A 15,257-nucleotide genomic window follows, 5' to 3' on the forward strand; every position below is an offset into this window, starting at 1 on the left:
AACATATCTATGAATAAAGTATGAATGAGACTGTAAATAAAGAGTCATAAAAACACATGACATCCATCTTTTTCTGGTCATTTATTGCTTCCTTCCTGACATGGCATCAAGTCTCTTTCCCCTCCCCACAACCCAGTCTCCTGCTCTTTGCACAATTCTGTTTTAAGTTTATCTCCTTCTCTTAAGGTGGAAATACTGATCATCATCATCCCCTCCAAATAGTGTTAACATTGATTCACAGACCCTACAATACACTGGATACTTAAGTTAGCTCATAACACACAGCTGGAAGTGGTGATGCATTGTCTCTTTTTGATAATGATTATTTTTATTTTTTACAAATGGAAGTTGTTTTTGTACAGTTACTTGAGGGAATACAGTTGGCAGCAAACATTGGCCAAAGACAATGTCACATGTAAATGAAGACACCCCTGCCATGGTCCAACACACACTCCTTCATACAGACACTTGCACACACACACACGCGCACACACACACACACACACACACACACATTCAAATCATGGCATATCATTAGCAGATATGAGGTCTTTCATTTAGAAAGTTTTTATCAGAATCTTTTAAGTTTCTGCTCATTCAGCACAAAATGGTATGATATGTGGGGACGGATGAGGCTATTGAAAGCCTGACAGACAGACACAGAAAAGGAAAGATATCGCAGCTACACTGGACACATCACACTCACAGAACGAGACGGGACGGGACAGCACAAAGGCGGAGAGCAGAAAGAGAGGGAAGAGTCAACGAGGTAGAGTCAGAAAGCAGAGCAGAGCGTGTATCAGCATGTGATGACTGTACGGGTATGGGTGTGTTTCGGTTCTTCTCCCATCTAATCTTTGGTCCATTTGTCAAGGGCTTTTCCATATAGCTTTAAAACTGCGGGGTGTGTAACCAATCTGCACTTTGCTCTTATTAGTCCAGTGTGGTGTGCATGTATTTTGTGTAGTTTGTGTGTGCTGATGTCAAGGGCGACCTTGACTCTGTGGGGCTCAGCTCATCAGATGACACTTTCAAAGTGTAGCGTGCTCTTGGTTCCTGCAGGGGGCAGCAGTTTGGCCCCGCTCTCTGGGGCCATGTACTCCAGGTGGTGTCGGCCCCAAACTGGGGTGGTAAGGTGCTGCCACCGCTACAGGGAGAAAGACAAGGGCATACAGATGATGAGCTGTTTATTGGACAGATGCTTCAGCCTTCTCTAATGAGCCCTCTTTAATAAGCAATGATGAAATCAGCAAACCAAATAGCGGACAGGAGAGCAAGGGCAGTATCCAAGGAGACACATTTCTAGTGATTACAAACAGAAACAGGCACACGAGAGAATGTGTGAGACCGTTCCCCCAGGCATACTGACCTCCCGCAAAGATCCTTTGCAGCGCAGCAGTTTGTAGAGAACGGTGATAGGGATACAGAGCATGGAGGACAGGGCCAATAGCCAGCCAAGCACTTCACCCCACAAGGGGTAAGTGTACACTGTGTTGTAGGTAAGGGGCTTGTAGTTCACCACGTGGAACAGGAACACTGCCTATATGCAAAAAAACAATGTCAGCGGTTTGAAACTGACAGGTAGAACTTATAGATAAACATACAGAGCAGCACTTACCACACAGACAAAAGGCGTGATGTAGGACCAGCACCACTTCATGTAGGGTAGGGGCTGATAGCCGATCATACGAGCCACGTCATCCATGAAACGGTCTGCGCCTGACAGAAGTGCAATAAGGATGTTGAGATAATGCTTTGAATTTTGCAAATTTGTGTTGTTTGTATTGTAATTGTGCTGTCTCACCATAGACCCATGCAATCACCACACACTCCCAGAAGGCCTGCCACAGCAGAGTGATGCCACTGGCAGAGTAGTAGTCAAACAGCTGGAAGACGTACATCCCTCCCTGAAACAGAGACAGCAGTCGGGACCATACTGTTAATACTTTATGTGACCTATTTCCAGCCTTGTCTCCACTGTTCAGGCTTCCATCCCAGTTCATTCCAGGCAATGGTTCCCATGCCTCATTAGGTACACATTAGGTCAAGTATTTAACATTAAAGTAATCGAAAAACAATCTCAAGCTCAGGTAAGAGACTGGCCTTTCATGTAGTTTCTGAATGGCATCGTATTCGGCCTAAAAGTTTGTTGTGTTATAATACATATACGAATATACATATAAACCAAATGAGGTCCAGAATCAAGGAAATCCTCACTGTACCTCAGTGACCATGGATAGGTCGATCAGGAAGCAGATGACGCAGCAGATGGCCGCTACCACCTCTCGCCGCAGGGAGCCCATGGCAGATTTAGGCGGTAGCATGTCCATGATTCCCGTTATCAAACCCTCTACCCCTACAAACTGAAAAACAGAGTACAAAGATGGAGTGAACGAGAAAGTGAAACATTTAGCGAGAGGCAGAGGGACACAAAGGTAAGGGAGCAAAGTTAGATCTGAAACATGCTTCTGACTCTGTGAACATGCGTGGGTGTTGTGATAGTAATTTTAATGTCTTCCCTAGGTGACGTTTCTGGATAGACCCAGACACCCCTCCTCAGTCTCCCTATGCAAGAATGTTTACGTGTATCTTTGCCGAAACACATTTCAACTCCAGAATGAGTTGGGAGGAAGACAGCTGCACAGCTATTTATTTTTACATCATTTACTGGAAACGTCAGCATATGCATGGCTAATGTGGCTATGGCAGGAAAGAGAGAGAGATGGATGGAGAAAAAAATGAAGGACAGAATGGAAAGTGAGAGTAAATGAATGGATGGGAGAGTAGACAGATGCTCTCTGTGTGAATCAGACAGAAGCTCATTGACAAATCCCTGCGCTGTAAAACAATGGATGTAGGCACTGGCTCAAACAGACACACAATAAAAAAGCTGCTAAGAAATGCAATGCTAAAACTGGACGTGACGGGTCTAGACTGCTGGTGTGAGAGGAAGTGAGAAAGGGAAAGTGAAAGAAATGTAGATAAGCTATCAATTCTACTGGAGTGCGGCAGAATGAAAAAGACATCAAAATGTAGAAGCAAGTATACCTTCCTGTTCCTCTAAGCTAAATGCTTACTCCAATCATTTAAAAAGTGAATATAAACAAACTTAAATGTGTCAGAAATCAGTATTACCTGGCTGTCCAGGCCCAGTACGAGCAACATAAAGAAGAAAAGTGCTGCCCAGACCGGCGCCAGAGGCATCAGAGTCACAGCCTTGGGGTAGGCTATAAAAGCCAGGCCTGGACCTGCACATTAACAGACAGAGTCAGAAGCATAAAGTATCAAAGCCATTTAGCTCTTACTGTCAACACTTAGTTCATTGAATTGGGTTTTAGGCAGCCAAATTGTGGGGAAGCTGTATTCTTACCACTCTCAGCTACCTTACTGATGTCCACGCCTTGCTCTGCGGCCATGAAGCCCAGCACAGAAAACACCACAAAGCCTGCAAAGAAACTGGTTCCGCTGTTAATCATGGCCAGCAAGAATGCATCCCTACAGAGAAATACAGAGAGTACGAAAGAGGAAGGAAGAGGGGAAACAGAACAGAGAGAATGACATTGTGAGATAAAGATGTATTATTATATGCTGTAACATGAGGCTCAAGTAAGATACTCAAGAGAAACATTGGCAACAGACGAGATGGGCTGGGACGGCGAATAGGGGATCAATAGCAATTTCTCTAAAAGCTGTCGTCCTCTTTGTAGATGGCAGTTAGAGAGCATGAAGCCAATAAGCCAATGTCAAGTCTGTCTCTGAGAGGGAGAGAGTGAAAGTAAAACCCCTTTGGACTTCTTGCTGAATATAGCTAACATTATAATAATGCATGCATGTATCATTAAACTATGCTGAAGATTTAATTCTCATTTAAGTATGAAGTCAACAACATCCCTGTTATCCGGTCTACATAGCGAGGAATGACCTTCTGTTTATCCTGACAAGTGAAGTTTAGCTAGCAACACCAGCCAAGAATCCTTTCTGATATGAAGAATGTATAAACAACAGTTGCACCATGATGGTTATTATGACACTAGCAGCTGTGTTGAGCAGCTACCTCCACTCAGTCAAGCGTAAATACAGACTATCAATCTGAAACAGTACAGTGAATGTGAATAATCAAAACAAGTGAGAGTCAGTGTTTGGGTTAACAAAGCAGTTTATATCAAGACCACAATTATTAAACAAGACTAAAAGTCAATAGCCTCACTTGCAACCCTTTGAGGCTGCAATGCTCATTACATATCAGGAACCAGAGTTGTTGGATGGAGACAACTTTACACTTACTGTTGAAACTTACCACAAGAGGCGAACATTTTTTACATTTCGCTTAAGGGTCGGCAATAATTTACATAAATCAAAAGTGTATCGGCTGTAGAAGAAGAATTTTAGGACATTCCAGACTCAGCTTGTCTGGTCTCTGCACTTCCAGGCCTGGCTAAGGCAAATTGTTTATACCTGATCCGAACGACCACACTAAATGTGGAATAAAAGTGGGCCGACGTAGAGATTTACAGACATGGCCGGACACAGACACCCCTAATCAACTGTCAGAAATGTATGTGGTCAGGGGCTTTCCAAAGCTATTCGACCACCCGCCAAGCACTTCTCACGGAGTATAATGGCCCCTGAAGGTGTACTTTAGCCTCAGGTTACTTTTGCTCACCTCTGCTTTGAGCTGAATGCTAACATTACTGTGCTATTATGTAAATATTACCAACTGTGTCAACAACTATTGGATGTTATTGATCTGGTGTTTAGCATGTAACATTTAACATTCTGGCATGCAAGCATGAAGAATTAAAAGTTAAGCATGTAATACCAAGCTAAACATTGGCTAAAGTCAGCACATTATCATGTTACATTAGCATTAGTCATGTAAAGACTGCTAATGTATCAAAACTCATGCCCATCTATTCAGTGGTTCAAGATATTTCACTCTGGACCAAAGTCTTGGACCAGCAGATTGACAGACTGACATTGTGATCCCTACAGCTACACTGCTACACATAAAGTCAAGCTATGTGTTTGGAAGCAAATGAACAAGACCCAAACTATTGTCCTGAGCTCTACTAAATGTACATTGACATCTGCGGGCAATTTATTTACACATCTCCCAAGCTATTCCCGGGCTACTCCAAGTGTCTGTGAGAAACAGAGCTGAGCTTACATACCTCAAGAATCTGAACTCATCTTTCAACTTCCAATTAAGGTCAGGGCAGAGAAAATGTGACATTGCAGGATATTCATGAGGCTCCTCCTATTAAGGGCATCCCACATATGCAAGCAAGTGCTGATTTACAGGAAAATGAAATCCCTATTACGGCTATGGAGCTAACTGCCTTGTAAGAGTCTTAACATATTTACATATCTGACTGTGCAGGGTAAAGACATGCAAGCTCATCAACCAGCCTACAAAACCAGTAATAGTGAGGCCAGCTGTTGCTAGAAACAGACAATGTAATGTAATGTAGGGCTGCACTCCAATCTTACCCTAACTGACCCTCTATTGCGCCAGTACATTTCTGCAGCCTTTCAAAAAGCATAATGGCATGATTGCCTGAAAATAGAATAGAGCTCGTTACACATTCAAGGCATAAAGACACTGCTATTCTTCTTCCTGGCAACCTATTCACTTCTATTTTGATCATGAAGGAAAATTACTTTACATCTGAAATGTGAGTAGTGTGCTAGGAAGTCTATGGGCCTTCTATCCTAATTCCTGGCACACTCATACAGTGTATGCAAGTCTAATGGTTGTTCCGGTGTCAATTAAGAATGGGTTGTTTTAGGAGAAAAAGGAACTGATCTTTTGGTACTTCATGTGATTGTAAGTAGAGACGTACTGAAGTTGCTCTATTTTTGCCTGTAGTGTCTGTAGTGAAAGAAATTAGCCAGTCACATGCAGCAGTGTGCATGAGACTGACTGATGGTGTTGATGTTGGCCTCCTTCCAGTGACAGTGGTGTCTGATTTTATGTTGTGTATAAACTCACTGGTAACAGTTGTTATGGAAGCGGTTGTAGCTGCCCAGCGCAGTCAGGGCACCCAAGCCGATGGCATAGGAGAAGAAAATCTGAGTGCCTGCATCAATCCACACCTATCACAAACGGAATAACCTGAATAATGTTTCACAATCTGTTGACTATGTTTCTTAGATGTTGATACACAATATGTTCTTGTCACAACACACTGCTACAGACAAATGTACATGGGACACTAAAACGCAAGCTTACACAAAAGTTATACCTGGGCTTCTACAAGTTTGGACCAGTCTGGTTTAAGGTAGTAAACAATCCCATCTAAAGCTCCAGGTAGAGTGACTCCATGGGCCAAAAGAACGACCAGAACCAGGTAGGGGAACAGAGCTGTGAAGTAAACAACCTAGAGAAGATGGAAAAAGAGAGCTGTGAAGTACACTTCTGGATACTGTCGGACTAATTTGTAAAGTTTACTTTGGGCTGGGGAGGTGAAGTTTGAGTGCTATGCATTAAAAATTAAGTGAAAGTAGAAAACTCCACAGTAAACCCTTAAAACATTTAAACTCCTCACATTACATGAAGTAAGTACATAGAAAGATGCAGTTATATGATGAATTTAACAGGCTAGTCAACATGGTTCATCAGCTATGGTCAAATGTTTCAATGTAACTGCACCTAAGTATGTTTTTATCACTTTGATTAAGCAATTACCTGCTTTGCAAATACTCAAGTCTTAAGTAGAAGCCCATTAGGTCCTTCCTGTAGTAGATGTGTAATGGGCCCTGTCATGTTACTTTGAAGAAAAGGTAGCCTGTAAATGGAAAGCCAGACAATTTGTAAACCTCCTGCAATAGCAGGGGTTTTTGGCAGACCTTTCCAGAAGGTATTCTTTGTCAAGTGCTGAGAAAGCCGCCCCCTGCTACCTAGTAGAAGCATCAAATCCCAGCTAAATCACTATGGTAGGAGCAAAGTAGTGAGAAAGCACATATTTGCCTTGATCTAGGGCGAACATGGGCAGAAAAGCCCCTTTCCAGCTCTCAAACATCTACATGGTGGAAAGTTACTAATCGGCTTACAGCTGTCTGGCTGGCTCAATCTCCTTCATTATTTTTTCCCTCGCTCTAAGAGCTTTGGCTACTCTGGAGAAACAAGTATGCAAACACGGACATCTCCATATGCTCCAAAATAAGGATGCATTTATTATCAGAGCACACAGGTTTAAAAGAATGAGGAGTGATCGTCTTTTTTATACTACTAAATAAAAGTCATTCTGAACATTGTGTATGTATAACATAATTAAGATCAATAATAGGATTATAGCCTGACCGAAACATTATGTGCATATATACATAAATTGTGAGTAAAATAGCAACTATACAAATATCTAACAAGGTTATTCAAAAAATACACGTGTGCTTATATTTGTTCTGATATGCGTTTCAGTCTAGACACTGATCCTCTCACTATACCAAAGCTGATTTGTGGTCAAAGGGAAAAGATATTTAAACCTTTGCATGAAGCCATGCAAATATCACTCTGCACTCAGTAACCCCTTACAGTGTTAGGTAATGTTTCATATACAGTAAACCCGCTGATCCATAAATATTATTATGCACTCCATAAACCCACAACAGTCACATGTAACATTAATTGTACAGCCAGAAAACACTTTACCTTGCCAGTAGATTTAACTCCTTTCCACATGCAGAAGTAAACAATGATCCAGGTGGCTATGAGACACAGCACCATCTCGTAGCTGATGTCACCAGGCTCGTGCAGCCCACCAGACAGACGAAGCACTTTACGTCTAGGAGGAAGAACACAAAGGTGCGTCCATTAGACAATACAAATAAAAAAGGTTTTTCAAAAACACATAAGGCAGAGTCAAAGACAATAAGTTGAATTATATTTGGTCAAATTAGGCTTTTATAAGATTTGCAAATGCCAGACAAAATAAATATAAGACCAATTTTGTAACATAAAAATAACTTTAGATCAGTATCAATGTCAAACTCTGTGTGCATAGCACATGAACTCGGTGCATTGTGTGGTGCAAGACCCCTACAATTCAATTTGGCAGTAGATGAATGTATTCCAATCTTTATGTCTTTGAGTTTAGACAATAAAATATTTTTTGAAGACTGCTGAGACGCTGCTCAACTCCATGACAAGGTATAACATACTCCCAGAACTCGATGACTGGGGAGCGCATGCCCTCAGCCTCCGAGCAGTTTCCGCTGAGAAGGAGCTGGACTGAGGACAGGTTCAACGAGGATGTAGAGAGGAGGTTGGCAGAAGATGATGGCAGAGCCAGCTGGGCAGCACTGCGGTTGTGGCAGATGCGGCGGAAGTCAAGTGTACAGTTGGGCGTGTTCCAGGGGTGTCCACAGCTGGCCCAGGGAAGCTGGTTGGTGAAGGAATGGAAGAGAAAGTAGAGGCCCCACACAAGAATCATGATGTAGTAGGTGTTACAGAAGAACACTATCACCATTGAGGCCAAGCCCAAACCTGACAGAGAGGGAGAGAGGAATGTCACGTGCAACTCGACATAAAGCACAAAGCATCAAAACACCTTCTTCAGAGGAATTAGATGTGCTCTTGGAGTGTCAGACACACTAACATATAGAGGTACCTTTGAAGAGGGGTGCGATGTTCCAGGCAGAGACCCCTCCCTGCTTCATAAACTGTCCCAGTGCAATCTCCAGGAAGAAGACCGGGATGCCTCCGATGAACACAATCAGCAAGTAAGGGATCAGGAAAACCCCTGCAACATGCAAAACACATATTCATCACATGGTATCTGAAGCAACAGGCAGGTAGAAACACGTACTACCTAATACTTTCTACCTAGTGGCCGGACATTTGGTGTTACTCAATTACCTCTGATCTTAAGTAAAGCATTGGCAAGGTTTGGATATCTAACAGGTAATGTATGACTACAGAGGTTTCCTGCTGTATTAATAAATAGTAATGGTTATATTGCACACTTAACCATATTACATATTTGGCATTATTTACATTTCAAACAGCAGTTGTTTGATGAAGATTAAATAGACAGCAAACAAATGACATGTTACAGTAAAGTTTGCAAGTTAATATTAGCATAATTTTTTTGGACAGTTCATTGTCATGTACTACAAGCGGTTCATTCACAGGTGTGTCTTTTGGTGACTGATCTAGATCATGATCGAACCCTTCAGATTTGATGTTGATGTAAAAGGAAATCTGAATTGGAATGAGATTAGATAGATGTTGATTTTGTTGATTATCCTTGACATGTTTAAAGTGTGTAAACTTAAAAGAGAGAAGCAGAGACAGAGGAGAAAGAGGTTTGTAAATATAAATAGAAAATGATCATGATAATCATAGTAATAATAATCAACACCTTGAGGACTTTAGATAATTATTTCATTAGCATTACATTAAGCTATTCATATTAAAATCAATGCTGAGTCTTTTCTTTTCTTTTAAATATTAGAACCGGGGTCGTTATGTATGTCCTGCTTTGCAAGACAAGTTATACTAGCAGAGCTTTAATGGCAGAACATCTGAGGTAAAAGTCATGTTTAACGTTTTTAAGGACACAAGCTGCACAAACAGTGGCATGTATCTTACCAGTCAATCATTCGACACAACAAGGAACAGTTGAAAGGAGGAGGAAGCAATAAAGGACAAAAGTGCAAAAGCCCGGGGGGAGGACAGACAAGGCCACAGATAAGAGATACATTGGAAGTGAACGAGTTAATCACATTGTCTCCTATTCCACAAAAGTGTTTGCCCTTGAACTTAAAAGATGCATGAAGCAGAGGCAGATGAAGGACTATCAAATGAAGACGGGAAAAAGACAATAGACTCCAGCAGGAGCTATTAGTCCTAATAGAGACATCTAGGACTTGTTTCATTTTGATTACTAGTAGTTGGCCCAGGGCAATGGGTTCGTGCTCAATGTTTTCTATAAATAATCTCGCTTTGGATTCTCATACTGTACAGGCTTGCTGTGATCAGGAATACACAGTAGAAAAAGATCGGAAAAATTGGCACAGGACATTTAATTCACTTAATCCAATCACAACAATTTGGTTTGAATATTAGTGTAACTGGGTAATGCCACCACAGTGCGCAGATGGGAGGGAGTCACATGACCAGCTATGACGCAGAGCAGAGAGAGGCTAAGAAGAAAGGAGGGAAAGATGGATATATCACAGGACAGGGAGGCAGGAAAACTGGGACAGCGCTGTGATAGAGGAGGTTCAAAAAATACAAAAATGACACACCAATGCATCCACCTGGTTGGCTCCGCAACAGTGCTATTGATTGACAATTTGTGTCTCATTCAGTCCATCATTTTTCTTTTTGTCATTCTCTGAGAGCAGAGGGCTGCAGCCTTATAAGGAAACATTCATGAGTGCGTGTAGAGAGAAAGGGGTGGGAGAGTGAGAGAGAGAGAGCGAGAGAGAGCGAGAGAGAGAGAGAGAGAGAGAGAGAGAGAGAGATCCAATCGGAGGCGTGAATGGAATGACTGGAGGAAATGCTTGTGCTGACATACCCCAACATATTGGCCAAATCATTGAGGAGCCACGACCTTAATAGGCTTAAGTAAATCACCTCTAACCAGACACATCAGGCCGAGCAGCTGAATTATAAATAAATAAATAAATGAGATTAATTCCACCCATTTACAGTACATTCGTCTATTACTGTCTCCAATGGCGTGTGTTCTTGTTTCAGTAACAAGCAGGTCCGACAAACGGCCCCAGCGCTTATCTCATATTGTTGTTGTCAGTAAAAGGCATAAAATGAAGTACTGATGCGGATGTACCTGTGCTGATGCTAAAGGGAGGAAAGGACAGTCACAGGACGGTTATTGTGTGACATATCCATTTGCCTTCTTATCAGAATAAGAGTGGGAGAGAGCACCTTTGTATGCGACATGAGTGCTGGGCAGGAGCACAGGGGGTCGACTGTGTGAGGCAGGCCATTGTTATACGATACCAGAAGGTGGGTATCAGAGCCACGGATCACAAGACTCACACACATTAGAGAGAGGGTGGGCTGGACTCATACACTAACACACTGCCGGGTTTGATTTCCACAAATCACCTCATAAAAAAATAGAAACGTGGGCAGGGCAGAGATAAGAGAAGTCAAGGCCAAAAGCTGCAGTGAGGGCAGGTTACTTTTGGACAAGCTAGCGTAGATGAAAAAGGAGAGGGTGTGGGGAAAGGCATACAACAGCGCAAATAACCTCATAAGCCAGTGACAGAGCAGTGGGAACACAGTAGAGCAACTTGTACTAAGTCTGCCTGAAACTGGCGGCTGTAGAGCACAAAGTGAAACCACGTGGGTGGGCATTGCTTTTCAGCTACGTGCTCAAAGCCACGCTGCCTGGCCTTTACTGCCTGTCACATTGTAATGGTAATTTGCATCTTGTCTTGTACTGTCCTATTCTCCATATGCTCATCTTATGTTTGTTCTACTTACAGCAATTAGGACCAGAGCATACTCTGCTCATGTCAGCTTGTATCAGCTGGATGTGCGTAGTATCTTTATTTCAGTATAATAGATTCACTTCTCACAACCCTTTGGTTTAGTTTGCTGAATTCCACGACAACATCTATTTCACTTACACTTGTCCTAGCAACTGTCAGGAATCTCTGAGTTTATCTAAACTCTTACAAATTGACTTGACCAGAAAGATTCTTCAATAAGGGAAACTTTTCTTTTTAAATGCTTGAAATTATATGTATGATATTCTAAGAGCTAGATAACTGTATCTCTAATTCTTTTACATTTGAAATAGAAATGATATTTCAAGAGTACTAAAGAAGTCAGAATGTGTTTTGTTGAATTCAGCTCAGCATTCAACACAATCACTGCCATGAAGTTCAGCACTTGTCTGAGTCCCACTCTCTCTTAGTGGATAGTGGACTTCCACACAAACAGACCATGTTGGTTATCTGCCAATCTGCTGTTGGGATTGTCAGATGACACCACATGAAAAGGGAAGGATGTCTACATGTTGAAATTTGCAAGCTTAAAAAATAAAACACCTCTTCCAGGTGACCCTCAGGGCTGTGTGCTCAGCCCCCTTTTGTTCACCCTGCAAAGCCATGACCGCATCTCCAAACATGTAGGAAAGTGAATTATTAAGTTTGCGGATAACAACATCCTCATTGGCCAGATTGCAAGAAACGATGACGGATCAATATGGGAGGAAATCATTAACTTTGCAGTTTGAGTGGGAGACTGTATGAATAGTTTGAATGACGAGGTCATGCACAAATAACTGTAATACAAGAAAAACTTACAATTTAATATGTACTCCATGAACTTTGCTTGTACAATGGTCCTAAGACATTTTAAAGTGATACTCATCATATGATCAATAACTTTTCTGCTGAGTTTGTCTGGATTACGGAAACACTACTTGCCGGATTTTCATAAAACTTGCTGGAAGGAAGAACCCATCACATTTTGGAGTGGATCCAAATCACGGGGCAGATGTACAAATTGTGCTGCACTCATGTGCTGTCTGAATTATCAGAAGAATTACTTCCTGACAATTCATGTGAATGCTCCCTCAAGTTTGAACTTTACCTCTGAAACACCTGTCAATGTGTTATAAATGCTCTCAGCCATAAAATACAACACATCTTTTCTTTGGCGTCCATGTTGTTTCCAAAGTACGAGTTAAAGCTCATGCACACACCAAAGTTGGAAGAATGACTCCCCAACTTGGGAAATGTGACCATCTGAGGAGCATGTGAATGCACCATTCACCTTGTCGGAGGTCTGTGCTCTCCATATGCCATTCTAGTTCTAGTTCATTTGTGTGTGTGCATAAGACAGAGACCTACATTAACTACACAGTGCACTTGAAGCTCACCTCCTCCGTTCTTGTAGCAGAGGTAAGGGAACCGCCAAACGTTGCCCAAGCCGACAGCAAAACCCACGCAGGACATGATGAAGTCCATCTGTCTGGTCCAAGTTTCTCTCTCCACCACTGGTACTGCTACGGCCCCATTTCCAGTCCCAGCTGCAGTCCCGTCTTGGGTCTGCAGTGGGCCAGCCCCCCCGCCCTCACCACACCCTGGCCCCGCTCCAGGCACAGGCACCAGAGGGCGAGCTGACCCCCCGCCCTCCTCCTCGGACAGGTTCCCTGCCTCCAACTGAGTTAGACTGATTTCACCTGGGGAGGAAAAAGATGTACAAGGGTCAGATGAGAAAGAAGAACAGATAGCCAGAGGAAAGAGGGTGACAAGCAAGGAGGATGAATGCAAACAGATGTGAAAGCAGGAATCAGTAAGTCTGAGTAATAAAATATACACATTCATAACTTCACATCAGCACTGGAGACAGATGAACCACAGTCTCCTGGGCTAGACTTGCACTGAATGGAAGAGGGAGACTGCACGTTTTCCATTCATTACAATAAAGCGCCAGTAAAACTATAGCCAACCATTACACACCTCCACTAGGCCCTAACAGTGCTGAAATGTATCTAACTGCCCTCACACAATAAGTTTTGGGGCTAAGATCGTGTTGCACTGACTTGTGTTGTCATCACTAAGCCCTCCCCCGATGTTCATGTCACACAGACAGAGTGATTAGTGTGCTGCAGTACAACACAGCAGAGAACCGGTGAAGGTAAATGTCAAGATGCTCTGTCACTTTCATTTTCTCTTTACCACATACACATGACTGAACAAATGCATGCATACACTCAACACAAATAAAAGCAATGTGTAGCTTCATTAGTGACAATCTAATCAACAATACCAGCGTCAGCTGCTCTGTGCTGGATGCAAAGCAAGGCAGCTGAATCCAGATCAGAGCAGTTTGGGGGGGGTGGGATGTGAACAGAGGAGGGGGAAATAGTGGGGAAGGTAAGGGGGCATCAGCATCTATAGAGCAACTTCTTAAGAGGATACATGTGGTATCACTTGTGTGAGGAATAGCTACACACAGTATCAAAACAGATCACTTGTTAGGTTAAGACAACAACAAAAAGCTATTGTTCTTGGGCATTGATGGGGTTTATGTGAAAAATATAAACCCTCAAGTAAATACTTGCCTCTCCATTGGAAACAGACTGCTGTGTGTACATAAGTCAACTAATTTTACTAAAAGACAATGTTCCCATGATACTGATTTAAAACTTGTTAATGATTGGTTTGAAGATTAAGTGTCTTCTGTATTCACCATGAGTGACACCTGTTCAACACCATATTTAGCTTCAAAATGACTTCTGTGCAGTTGAGTCAGCTCTGATGGGAAGTGTATTTAGAGACATCCTGAAGTGTATGTATACTGTGGTAATAACGACAGACTGGGGCAGGTTAGGCGCAGTTAAGTGTCCACAAAGAATAATGTCAAAGCAGTGGCTTCAGCAGGCATGCTGTAATTCATCAGCATGTGGTTATGTTTTAGCTAGTGGTTGAATCATTTGGTAAATACTGAGCCATTAAGCAGTCGAGGTCACGTATCATACTCACCTTGGCTGTTCTCTTTTAACTCTGGTGACATGTTGTTGGGTAGCGACACAAAAATAGATCTTATTTTTCAAAAATCAAGCCGGCTGATGGTTGAGCTGCTGCTGAAGTTTGATCAATGTGCCCGGCTAACAAGGCACCCGGCGGTCTCACAGAGGCAGCCTTGGTGCGCAGTGCTCGACTTGTCTTTTTGATTTTCTGAGTTTGTTATTTCACCTTTTTGAAATAAAAAAAATCGAATTTTTTTGAGATTATCAGACGTAAGCCCCTCAGCCCAGCCAAGAGATGGAAAATTTCACAAAGCGCCGCGGTCAATTCAGCCGTTGACAAAGGAGATTCAAAAGCAGTCGACGAAGCACTTGAAGGTAAGCCTGAAGAATCTCATGGATAACGGTTAAATGGAAATGATACTGAGCTTTAAGGTGAAGATTTCTTTTAAAACAGTCCAGTCAGAAGTCCTTTACCCTGTGTACATGATGCAGTGGTTCGAAGGACGAAGAATGTGATCTGCTCCGCGGTCAGTTAGCTGTGACGGACGCTTCCTCCGCCTCCCCCCACCCCCCTCGCCGCCGGCTGACGTGATTGGCTGAAGCCAGCACAGTGCGGTGCGCACAGCATCAGCAGCACCACTCAGTCAAAACGAGTAGAGTCACAAGGATGGGTTTATTACACTGCATACGTCCTTGACCTGATATCCCACAAATAACTGCAGATAAATGCCCATAAAAAGCGCTGTCTGGTGGCGTCTTGCTCTGCTTATTTGCTCTATATCTCGGGGCGGTCACGGG

General features: G+C 42.6%; 1 protein-coding gene across 1 annotated transcript; it reads right to left on the reverse strand.

Annotated features, from left to right (window-relative positions):
* Positions 1–66: 66 nt before the first annotated feature.
* On the reverse strand, positions 67–14,975 carry si:ch211-117c9.5 (sodium- and chloride-dependent creatine transporter 1). Its single transcript, XM_029436647.1, has 14 exons — positions 14,473–14,975; positions 12,864–13,166; positions 8,610–8,741; positions 8,161–8,485; positions 7,652–7,784; positions 6,246–6,380; positions 5,993–6,096; positions 3,371–3,495; positions 3,136–3,248; positions 2,223–2,363; positions 1,805–1,907; positions 1,619–1,719; positions 1,370–1,540; positions 67–1,147 (listed from the first exon to the last, which is right to left on the reverse strand). Exons 1-14 carry the CDS (start codon positions 14,501–14,503, stop codon positions 1,019–1,021), a joined length of 2,046 nt encoding a protein of 681 aa, XP_029292507.1. The 5' UTR covers positions 14,504–14,975; the 3' UTR covers positions 67–1,018.
* Between the last annotated feature and the right edge of the window lie 282 nt (positions 14,976–15,257).

The sequence above is a fragment of the Cottoperca gobio genome, chromosome 7 (genome assembly GCF_900634415.1).
Source record: "Cottoperca gobio chromosome 7, fCotGob3.1, whole genome shotgun sequence".
NCBI lineage: Eukaryota > Metazoa > Chordata > Actinopteri > Perciformes > Bovichtidae > Cottoperca > Cottoperca gobio.

Excerpts from the sequence above, each read along its gene's own strand:
- si:ch211-117c9.5 (XM_029436647.1), bottom strand. The coding sequence starts at position 14,503 with ATGTCACCAGAGTTAAAAGAGAACAGCCAAG. Across the intron at positions 8,742-12,863 it reads CTGCTACAAGAACGGAGGAG|GGGTTTTCCTGATCCCTTAC; the intron begins GTGAGCTTCAAG and ends TGCATGTTGCAG. Across the intron at positions 3,249-3,370 it reads CAGTAAGGTAGCTGAGAGTG|GTCCAGGCCTGGCTTTTATA; the intron begins GTAAGAATACAG and ends GTTAATGTGCAG.